At 41.8% G+C, this 12,012-nt stretch overlaps 2 protein-coding genes across 4 annotated transcripts in view; one reads left to right on the plus strand and one right to left on the minus strand.

Moving 5' to 3' along the window:
• The window catches only part of WASF1 (WASP family member 1), a 152,161-nt gene extending 143,850 nt beyond the window's left edge, over positions 1-8,311 (plus strand). For both annotated transcript variants that reach the window (XM_068231282.1, XM_068231283.1), the window contains exons 7-9: positions 4-186; positions 3,900-4,543; positions 6,554-8,311. In XM_068231282.1, coding sequence (XP_068087383.1) covers positions 4-186; positions 3,900-4,543; positions 6,554-6,708 — 982 coding nt within the window. In that variant the 3' untranslated portion in view covers positions 6,709-8,311. The remainder of the gene's footprint in view (positions 1-3; positions 187-3,899; positions 4,544-6,553) is intronic.
• A 2,859-nt stretch (positions 8,312-11,170) lies between these two features.
• The window catches only part of LOC137570735 (CAP-Gly domain-containing linker protein 1-like), a 376,864-nt gene continuing 376,022 nt past the window's right edge, over positions 11,171-12,012 (minus strand). For both annotated transcript variants that reach the window (XM_068279458.1, XM_068279456.1), the window contains one exon: positions 11,171-11,421. In XM_068279458.1, the coding sequence (XP_068135559.1) occupies positions 11,211-11,421 (211 nt within the window). In that variant the 3' untranslated portion in view covers positions 11,171-11,210. The remainder of the gene's footprint in view (positions 11,422-12,012) is intronic.

Here is a 12,012-nt window from a genome sequence, read left to right on the forward strand (position 1 = left end):
CAGGCCACAAGCTTATGGAGAACATGCAGATGCAAACTTCTCACTTACAGCATTACCTTATAGTCAGATGAATGATCTCTTGAACCGGGTTCAGGGTGAGGATAGGGTGTTGGTAAGGCCCCATGAACCACCACCTCCTCCACCTATGCATGCAGTCGGAGATGGAAAAGCCATGCCAGTTATCAGGTAAGGAATTGTGAAGAATGACAACTCTCTATAGGAAGTGTGCTGCTTCTCTGGCCAGGCCTGTACAGATTGTGGAGAAAACGGACAGTTATTTACATTCTGTAGTGACCAAAATAAACATGGACAACAGGCCTGTTTCCACTACACGCAGATTCTGGATGCAGAAAAACTGACAAATGAATGCTTATAGGCCTGTTTTCACTAAACACAATTTTTCTGATGCAGATTTCCCATAGGTATTCATTGGAGTCAGTTTTCTGCATCCAGAATCCGCTTGTAGTGGAAATAGGCCCTAAGTTATTGTAATCACTATGTACAAGTTTCGGTAAGGACCTGGGCCCACTAATGCAGTTGTGTCCACTTCAGCTCGGGTTTTCAGCATCCTTAAAGAGGAACTTCAGCCTAAACAAACATACTGTCATTAAAGTGGACCCAAACTAAAAATACAAGATTTCAGAAATAAAATCTATATTCTAAATTATAATAATAAATAGCAGCCTTTATTCAGCTGCATGATGACAAATATAAAATATTTTACATTTATTGGAGAAACCCCTCCCTTCCTTTCATATTGCTGGCAAATAATCCGGCAAACTGGTGGAGTAGATGGTGTCCAGCAAAGGAGGAATTGCTAATGGCTGCCACCTGTGTACATAGCCGGCCTTTGATATGAGCGACCGGATCGGTCGCTCGGCGCCAGCTTCCAAGGGGGCGCCTATAGCTGGTTGCCTATACTGAGGGCACCTACACCTGATTTCCTATACTGAGGGCACCTATAGCTGGCTACCTATACTGAGGGCTCCAACACCTGACTTCCTATACTGGGGACACCTATAGCTGGCTACCTATACTGAGGGAGGGCGCCTACTCCTGGCTATCTATACTGGAGGCACCTACGCTTGGCTACCTATGAGGGGGATGGAGACCTTCAACTGACTTCCTATGCTGGGGGCACCTATGCTTGGCAACCTATATTGAGGGCACCTATACATGAGATCCTATACTGGGGCACCTATACCTGGCTACCTATCTATACTGAGTCTGAGGGCATTTTGGAGGGGGGCGCGCACTGCAGCTATAATGTGTGGTGCAAATTGTCAGTGCTGTGTTATCATTCTAAATGGGGGGGAGGGGGCTAACTGTCCCACTGATTGTTTTTATTAATATTCCTGAAAGGTTCTAGCTTTCATTTTTAAGTGTATTCATGATAATGCACTCTTTCCATCCATTCGTGGTTATTATTAGTATTCTATTATACATATGTGATGTATCACGGAGATCTGAGCATTTGGCATGATGTGTCCCGACATCAAAAAGGTTGGGAACCACTGTTCTAGGAGATATCTCAGGAGAAAAGGGGAATTGCATATGGGCCTTTGTGTGTATACGTGCGTGTGTGTATATGCACGTGGGAAAAGGATGAAGGGGGGGCACAAAAATCAGGTTTCGCTCAGGGCGCTGTGAAACCTAAGGCCGGCCCTGCCTGTGTAACCCTAGTTATGCAAAGAGGAGGGTGAAAAGCATGCACTGAAATGCTCATAGGCTTGAAGGAGTGTTTATTTATCTTTGTATGTGTCAGAGTGGTGCAACTAAATATTTTGAATTCAAAAAATGTTTGGTTTGGGTCCGCTTTAAGTTACATTAGTTATGTTAATTAAAATAGATGGGTAATATAATCTCTTACCCACCCTGTTTTAAAAGAACAGGCAAATGTTTGCTTTCATGAGGGCAGCCATCTTTTTGGTTGAAAGGAGGTGACAGGGAGCACGAGACACAGTTCCAACTGTCCTGTGTGCTGGTCACCCCCCCCCCCCCCAGTTGCTAGGCAATGTGAATAACAACATAGGAAATCCCATCATGAAGTTTTCTTTGATGGGTGGGGCTTAGCTAAAAATGCACCTAAAAATGATGCTTTGGTAAGAAAAACAAAATTCTGATGCTGTGAAACTGGTAAAGAAACACCAAGCCTTTTCAGTTCTGCTGAGTAGATTTTTAGTGCGGAGGTCCACTTTAACATTGAGAGCCCGTTTCCACTTGTGCGGTGTGAATTCGTTGCGGAAAACGCGAAAACTAATTTGCATGCGAATTCATACGCATTTGTATGCAAATCTTAATGCAAATTTGCGTATGTTTTTGCGTATATTTGTAAGTATGCGAATGTAACCATGTCAGTGCCTCTGTGCTTTTACATTGATTTTAGGTGAAAACGTACGCAAATTCGCATAGAAAATTTGCATATCGAAAATGCATGCAAAGTTCCTATTAATTATGCGGTGTGCAAATTCAGATGGCTCTGCTGTGCAGATTTTTCGTGCACAGCAAACCGCACAGATTTCCTGACAAGTGGAAACGTGCCCATTTACTATCATTGGCTATGCGAATATGCATGCAGAAAACGCATGCAGATTCTCTATAGTGGAAACGGATCCTGATGTGTAACTGAAAAGCGGACACAACTGCGTCAGTGGGCTCGGGCCCTTAGGGTTTGCTGCAGTATTGAAGGAATATACTGATTCAGTTTCCCAGCAGTCGGTGGCTCTCTTGTGAAGGACACTTTAGAGATGAGCTATCGCCAGAGTTGGTGATACGTTAAAGAGACTCTGAAGTCTCATAAAAATCATCTTTTTATTTTAAAAATGTCTTTAACATGATAGCCCTAACTAAAATGCTGCATCCCCGCGGCTGTAATCTAACTAAATCCCCCCAAACTCCCGGGGGGTAATGCGGGCAGCGCTTCTGTGAGAGGCAGAGCTTTCAGCTACAGCTCTGCCTCTTCACATGTCTATCAGCAGCGTATCGCCACCTCCGCCCGCCCCTCTTAGTCTTGCTTCACTGAAAGGGGCGGTGGAGAGGCGGAGATACGCGCTGATTGACGCGTAAGGAGGCAGAGCTGCGGCTGAAAGCTCTGGAGGAGCTCCTCCTCCAGCAGCAAAATCCATGACCAAGAAAGTCGTGGATTTTGCGGGGGAGAGTTAGGGGGATTTAGATTTCAGCCGCGAGGATGCAGCGTTTTAGTTAGGGCTATCATGTTAAAGACATTTTTGAAATAAAAAGATGATTTTTATGAGACTTCAGTGTCTCTTTAAGGACTTCATTGTGCTGGGCAGCTGGTCTGCTATGCAGAAGGAGGAAGTACTGGAGTGATGAGGAATGCGATTGAACAGGATGTGGAACCCATCACTTATAGTTGATGGGTTCCCCTGCTGCAGCCACACGTTTAAAGGCTTCGTTTCATTTGGAATGCAGAATCCAAACTGTGGAGCTCATGCCTACCAGATACAATCCAGAAAGTGAAATATGTGACCCATGCATTTTAAGAGACAGTGGTTCAGCTATACATCCCTAAACTTTGTCTGTGTTTATTAAAAGCCTCATCAGACTATATACTCATCAGACCAGTATATAGAGTAGGTTAATATATATAGGAAAGCATGCATCCATTTTTGATGTTTAAACTGTATACTGTAGAAGTTACAACAGAACAAAAACATTTTTATTATAATTTAATAAATAATCACCAATTATAATGTTTTGAGTGCGCCTTCAGAACCACTAATTTGTAGCTAGGTTTTTTTCCCCAGCAAAACAGTGTTACATACTTGTTGATAACATGTTACTCTTGTTTGTGTTTTCAATGTGCAACGTGAATTTCTCTTTCTTGTCATATTCTGTTTGGATCAGTTTCTTTACAGCACTTTTTCTTACCATTCCAGTGCCACACCAGGATTGACTGAAAACCGGCCACAGTCTCCAGCCATGGGTAGAACACAAGTGTTTGTGAGCCCGTCTCCTCCACCTCCACCACCACCTCTTCCTCCCCCTCCTCCACCACTTCCATCTGCACTCTCTGCATCTTCACTGCGTTCATCTATATCTTCCACTCCTCCACCACCTGTTCCTCCACCACCCCCTCCACCTGCAACTAGCTTGCAGAATGCTGCTATCCCACCACCACCAACTCCTCTTCAGATAGCACCTGGAGTACTTCACCCAGCTCCACCTCCTGTAGCTCCTCCTCTTGCACAGCCTTCACCTCCAGTATCACGTTCTGCTCAAGTAAGTGAAGCTGTACCAGTACATCCACTTCCACAAACTGAAGCCCAGGGGCTTCCACCACCGCCCCCACCCCCTCCTTTACCCCCTCCAGGAATGCGTCCATCTTCCCCTGTTGCAATCCTACCACTTTCTCACCCTCCTGCAAGTCTTCATCCTCTTGCTTCCATTGTACCCGGTTCTCATGCTCCTTTGCTGCCTCCATCCCCACCATCACAAGTTGCTCTTGATTCCAAGAGACATCCATCGACCCTACCAGTTATCAGTGACGCAAGAAGTGTTCTACTGGAAGCAATACGAAAAGGTTAGAACTATTCATGCCTATATTAAAATGGAGTCAATCGTTTTATATGAAATAATTCAAATATGTATAATTTTGTCTGCTTAATCATCTTTGTTACACAATTTGGGGATAAGGCCTTGTTCACATTAAGCAACGGAGATGGCCGTGCATTCAGAACGCAAGCACACACGATGGCATGCCATCTGAGTTGCACTGTTGATCCCGTTCATTGCAGTGAATGGGATCAGCGATGCGCTTTGCCAAAAATGCATGCAGCAGTGTGATAGTGCATTGCATTGCTGTACAGCGCACATACAGTAGTCTGAACATCAGAAGTGCTGTCTACGCACTTCTGATGTTCTTGCTGATCGCACACCATACGCGCTGCCGATATGCGCACAGCAGTGCGTATAGTGTGAACATGGCCCAATGCTCACAACTTATCGCTCCATATTTATTTTTGACCTTACCTATAAAATATGTTTCCAGCACTTTCCAGGTAGAAAAAAGAAATCCCTTCAAATTAAATTATTAATATTACACCTCTCTGTGTGAACAAAGCAGGAATATTTTATCTTACTTTCCTGAATTTTGTGACACTTGTGAGTAGAATAGGGAGTGAAGGAAATTTCTTCTACATGGTCAAAGAACACAATACAATCAGAAATACTTTTCTATTGTGATTTTTTTTTTATACTATCCTTTTTGATCCTAACCTTTGATACACATGAGAGCACTAGGAAATCAGTGAATTCTCCTTACTGCAAGCCTTGTAGAGCTTGTAACCTTTGCTTGTATCCAAATACAAAAAATGTGTTGGGTGTAGTGAAATTTTAAAGTGACCATTTAAAGAAAAGGGTGTCAAGGCTGCCTTATCAAAGCTTGCCTTATCAAGGCTGCCATATTGATCTTTTTTTTTTAAACAGTGGCAGCTGACTAGTTATCCTACTTATTTACCTGGCTTAAATAGTGTCTGAATCACGCACCTGAAACAAGCATGCAGATGGTATTATTTAGGCAGAGCAAACAGCCTGCACACTTGTTCTGGGTCGGTAGCTTCAAGCAAATCTCTAGTGCCCCAAAAAACAAGATACCTATGGAGAGAGAAGGCTCTGGATCCTATTGAGCTTTCCCTGTCCCCTCTGGGTTTCCTTGTGGTCCCCTCATACCAGTGCTATCCCCCAGTGAATTTAGCCTGCCTCCATGAGTCCTCGGAAGGCTTTGGGAGCACTTGAAGACGGCTGCTATGTTCTGTGCAAGTGAGTGCATGCTAACATTTTTATTTAAAAAAATGTCTGCAAGCAGAAGAGATCCTTTCTATTTCTGTGTACAAAAGGGAAACCTATAACTTTGTGAATTGACATTTAAGAGGTATTTGCCTCACAAGTCGGTAATTTTAGTTTTACATGCAGTAACAGCCTTTGTGAATTTACATTTCACAAAATGTTTTATCAAATAAGTTGTCTTTTGCCTTACCACATGCAGTAATAATTAATGAATTAAAGGAGAACTGTAGCAAGAGGTACAGTATATGGAGGCTGCCATATTTATTTCCTGTTAAGCAATACCAGTTTCCTGGCAGTCCTGCTGATACTCTGCCTCTAATACTTTTAGCCCTAGACCCTGATCAAGCATGCAGCAGATCAGGTGTTTCTGACATTTTTGTCAGATCTGACGAGATTAGCTGCATGCTTGTTTCTGGTGTGATTCACACTACTGCAGCTAGAGAGATCAGCAGGGCTGCCAGGTAACTGGTATTGCTTAAAAGGAAATCTATATGGCAGCCTCCATATACCTCTCACTACAGTTCTCCTTTAAAGCCATTGACAGCCTAAGGTGTCATTATGTGAGTGGTGTGATTTCAATGGAGAGAAGAACAGGCACAGTCTCTCAGCAGTAATGTTGTTCACATAGTGGAGATAGTTTCACCTGGTATTTTAATTAAAAAAACACACACACTTTAAAAAAAATGCATTCAAGATGTAAATGGGAATTTTTTCTTCTTTTCCTTACAATGATTGTGTTTTTCAGGTATTCAACTTCGTAAAGTCGAAGAACAGCGTGAACAGGAAGCCAAGCATGAACGCATTGAGAATGATGTGGCGACCATCTTGTCTCGGCGTATTGCTGTGGAATACAGTGACTCAGAAGATGATTCTGAGTTTGACGAGGTGGAGTGGGAGTGAACCATGTTACATAGATATATACACTTCAAACTGGAATGCTGATGTCAATTGTGGTGCTTGTTCTTTGAAAAAGTTTGGTCATTTCTAGTGTTTTGTATCTATATTGATTTACACCACCAGAAGAAACCAATTTTTTTTCTACTTTTAGTTTACAATAAGGTTAGCAACTTTGACATTTCCAGTGAACATTTTACCATTGTTTTATTGGGCGACTGAAGCAATGTTCCAATAGACCACTAAGTATTATGACTGGGCAGCTATCAAGTGTAGAATAGAGAGCAAACGTTTTAATTCCTTTTTTTTTTTTAAACTATACTTTGTGCACTTTGTGAATTTTACGTTAATGAAGGTGACCGGAGGGTGAAATTCTAAGGGTAGTTATATCTAAATAGGCCTTATTTTATTTTTTAATATTTTCATAGAATTAAGCCTAGCTGTTAAGATTGCTACTCAAAGTTAGGTCTATACACTGACAGGAAAAGTAAACTGTTGTATGCACATAATAAAGGCTGCCATCTTGTGATCTAAACTACTTTGTGCCTCATGGCTGTGTGCTTTTTTTTCTTTCTCTTTCCTAGTGATTTTTATTGTTTTTAATATATATTTTGTTTTTTTTCGTGGACACCCATTGATTTAATCGCTCACTGAGTTTTTATTTTATGCCATGAACTTTTGTAGAAAAACATGCTGTGCATGAATCTTTACCCTTTACTTTTTCCACTTTATTCTCAGAGGTGTAAAATGAAAGAAAAAAATATGATTAGAGGAAACCTGAGACGAAACAAGACTCAGGATGTATGCTTACCTGTGGATTCCTCCAGCCCCCTTGAGGGCACTCAGTCCCTCACTGTTGGTCCGTTCTGGTCTCCTGCTGGATGGCTCGGTACACTGGCCGAGTTGCACTTGTTTGTACATGCTCCCTAGTTACGCACCTGTGGCTAGGAGTGTTTTGGGCCTGCAAAGTGTGACTTGACCAGTGTACTGTGCCATCCAGCAGGAGATCTAACTAGCCCGGGGGAGACGGCAAGCGGCCTCAAGGGGACTGAAGAAAGCCCCAAGTAAGTATGAATCCTGAGACTTATTTCATCTGAGATACACTTTAAGTCTGATGAATAGGGCAGCAGTTTGTGTGCAGAAATGTATAACATAGAGGTAAAAGAAGACCTTATTTAACATTTAGTGTCCTTCAGTAAAAGTTTCCTATGATTTTATGTTAATGACCATGGCCACAGCTTCCAAGGTAGCTGCCACCATTATGCATAGATAACAGGTACACCTTATAAGGGGGATTCTGCTTCAGACCAAAAGTGAATCCCATGTACCGCTAACTACAATGTAGGAACTTGGATGGGTCTTTTCTCCAGCACTCTATTCTAAGGTAGCAGCAGGGGTTCCTGGCCTATTTGCTGTGCAATGACTCAGCTTGCAATGGCCACCCATTCAGCTATGTATGAAGTTGAATATAGTGAATCATTATACTGTATCTGAACAGTTGTGCTGCAACTTGGAGGAGCTTAAAAGGTGACGTCTGCTATTTAATCAAAGAAGGACTGTCACAGTTTAAATATTTTGTATATCAGTTTGGTGCAAATTTTCTTGTATATTTAAAAAAAATTGTTATTACTTGCATCAAACATATTGATGGACAAGATCCTTCAAAAGCAGCAGCTGGCATCTTAAAATGAAACTATGACGTATGAAATTTAGCTTTTTTTTTCCATCTCCTTTTTTCTTTTTCTAATGGCCTTATTTGAATGCTGAGGTATTTTTATGTACATGTTGTTCGGTACTATTTTGCCTGTATTCTAAAGTAATGAAAATACATGTGAAAACTTTAAACATTCTGTGTAACTTATGTAACTGCTGTTAAAAAAAAGAAAAAAAAAAGATTGATTTAATAAATTCCTCATTTTAAGTGGAGCACAAGCCTAGTTTTTGGAAGACTGAATTACTTTAACTATGGTGACATAGGTACATCTAGTGGCCAACTATGGTGATGCAGCTGCATTCAGTGGCTAAATGGCGAACACAATATTTTACATTTACTACAGTAGAAGATTATAAACTCATGTAAAAAAAAAGGGTTCACTTAATGTACACTTAGCATTTATTTTTATTGCTACACCCTTAAAATAAAATCTGAACTTAAGTCATTAAAGTGGTATTGTCATCAAATTTAATCTATAGTCGAAAGCATTAAAAACAGAATACAATTAGCAGCTAAAACCATGTGACTGGTTTTCAAGGGTTAAAACTCATGCTTTACACTTCAACTAGCTGCTAATTGATACATCTTACAATTTTTCCTGCAGCAGGAAATTATATCGGCTAGCTTCGGTGAGGTGCAAATATACTTGCAAAAGACATCAGAGCAGTCTCATTGTGTTTCATATTCATTTTTTGCTGTACTAAATGTTTTAGAGGATGCAAAAAACTTTGATGTCAATACCACTTTAACCACTTCTGTGGACCTGCCGCTGCCGCCGTTCATGCTGCTCTCCCATCGCTGTAGCCCCCTCGCTCTGCTGTCGCTATGACGGCAGAGCTCCCTGTGTCGGTCAGGAGCCATTTTCATTGGCTCCTGACCCTGTGAACAATGTGAGCCAATGGGATTGGCCAATGGGAAACCCACATAAACACAACAAGAAAATACAAACGTCATGCAGATAATAGCCTGATTCCTTTCCACTGTTTAAGCCTGGGACCTAGGCACTTCAAGACAAGATTAGTACTTTTAGAGCCCTTGCAGGTGACAGAAATAGGATTATGATCACTATACAAACACGCTGTTCATCTCTCTGGCAAGCTGCACATTCTGTGTAGAGGGAAGGAAAACAGAAAAAAATCCCTGTAGGATACTGAAGAAGAGGTGTTCATCTTAAGGCCCTGTTTTCCACGGGAGGTTGAACTGCATGAATGTCAGGCAGTTCAGCCTCCCAGGTGATTGTCATGAGCGCTCTCTGGCTGCCATTTTATGCAACCGAATGGCAGTGTTGTTACACCTCGCATATCATTATTTGACCTGTCACATCTGGGAAAGGCAACCACCAAGCTCAGTTGTAATGTTATGGGGGGGTTGCCTTTTAAATGAATTCACCTTCCTCAGCCTTCCATTGAAAAAGGGCCGAGGATCTCTTTGCAGTGAGTAATCAGTTACATCAGAAGCACAGTTCATTTTCTCTCTTTGTCAATTTACTATTTAACTACTCCAGTCTCTGGAACTGTATAAAGTGGGGATATTCAGTTTATCTACAGACATTCTGTCAATGTGTAATTTTTCATCACATGCTCTGTTTACATTACCTAGGTTTTATCTATGGTTTATTAAATATATTTAAGGAAGGACTGTTGGAAAGCTTTCAGGAATGGATTATTTTTTTATGTATAACATTATATACATATTTTGTGGCAGAGCCGGGACAAGGTCCTCCAGCGCCCAAGGCACCAAAGGGCGCTTCCCCCATCCCTCCCACCCCAGCCATCACACACTGATTGCTATTAGACTAAGAGGCGCCCCAGGGCCCCCAACACCTTAATCTCTAGTTATCTGGCTTGCAGTCTCTGCCATGTATCCCTTTTTGTTATTTCTCTGCTTCAAACACAACAGTGGAATGTAAGCTGAGTGAATTGTGCGCCCCCTCCTACACTGCGCCCTGAGGCTGGAGCCTCTCTCGCCTCTACCTCAGCCCGGCCCTGTTCTGTGGCTCTCTACAGAATATGAAGCAAACATGGGGTGCATAATAACAGACAATGGTATACACAAATTATAGACATTGGTATGTAATACAGAATGGGTAGACATACAGTTGTAAGTACTGCGACAAATGTATAGAGAAATATCTAAGACACTGAGAGAGCCTTGCCCATGCGAGCTTGATAGCAGCTAGTTAGGCACTGATGAGGGTGAGGTTAGGTGGATTAAGTGGTTGAGGGCAAGAAAGGTCATGCAGCGGCACAGGATATTAGAGTCACACTACTTAAAGCAGATCTGAGATGAAAAACTAACTATAGCAAGTATCTTGTCTATATATCTTATCTAAAGTTTAGATGGTTTACACAATAAATCTAGCTGCAAACAACTTCAGCAGTATATGATTATTGCTTCCTGTGATACAGTGAGAGCAGCCATATTCTACTTGTCATCATTACACAGGCAAGCTGCTCTGCATCTCCATCCCTAAACCTGTGATAACTCCACTCCTCTCCCCATCCCCTTGCCTCTGAAATGTCATGCATGCTTCAGCATGGGTAAGTATACTTTCAATTGATACTTTAGGTAGTGCCCCAAATTATACAGAAGTGGTAAGATTGTACAATCCAAACTGTATCATTAGTGGGCACCTTAACTGTAAAGCTGTGCACTGCGCTTATTGGCTCTGTGATATTACCACTAAAAACGAATGAATGCTTCAAACTTCGATACATCTTCACTAGTAACTATATAACATAATTACATAAATCATAAGGGAAAAGCCACTTTAATAGTTTATAGTGCTTATAAATCAGTAGCTATCTCCATTAGGACAGTTGAGAGTCCAGTGTCCGAACCTTTCGCAGGCATCGCAGTATGGTCTTTTCTCCTTTCTTCTGCCATGGTACAGGGAATGTGGCAAAGAGACAGGCAACACAGCATGGATAATGCAGTCGTCAGTGCCATGTTTATCAAATTCTTCACAGTTATCACAGTAAAGACGAGGGGCAACTTTTTTCTTTCTGTAAATAGTATTAATAATAAAACAATAGTTCCATATACAACTATAAATGACACCATGCACATTTTTCATGTCAGCAAACAGACATAATAAATCAATTGTGACTTAAGAAGGGGAAAAGATTGTGTGTTTTCAAATAGGTGGTCAGAGTCTTATAAGCTTCCCCTGGAACTGATCAATATATTCATTAAAGAGAATTAAAAAAAAGTAAAAAAAGTATACTACCTGATCGAGTAGGGTGGCTGGATCAGTCATTGTTCGTTGCTGCCTCTCTTCCAGCCCCTGCTATATCTTGCAATTCTTTAGTTTCTGTTCTGTGACCTTTGGGGTCACAACACTGCAGAAGCAGCTCTGTTCTCTCCTCTGTGAGTGCTGAGAGGCATGGAGAGCAGGAAGAGGAGAGCCAGTGAGAGGCTCTTAGATGAGGAAGGGGCATTATGCAGGAATTCCTCTCCTGCAAGAGACTCCCCATTACTCTACCAACAAGCTCCATCTTGCCAGATGCAGAGGGGGCTAACGCGGCACAGTGGGGCTGTCACCAACATGGAGGGGACACAGGCATGTCCTTTAGATGGAAACATGCCTCTGTGTC

The sequence above is a fragment of the Hyperolius riggenbachi genome, chromosome 4, assembly GCF_040937935.1.
Source record: "Hyperolius riggenbachi isolate aHypRig1 chromosome 4, aHypRig1.pri, whole genome shotgun sequence".
In the NCBI taxonomy this organism is placed as follows: domain Eukaryota; kingdom Metazoa; phylum Chordata; class Amphibia; order Anura; family Hyperoliidae; genus Hyperolius; species Hyperolius riggenbachi.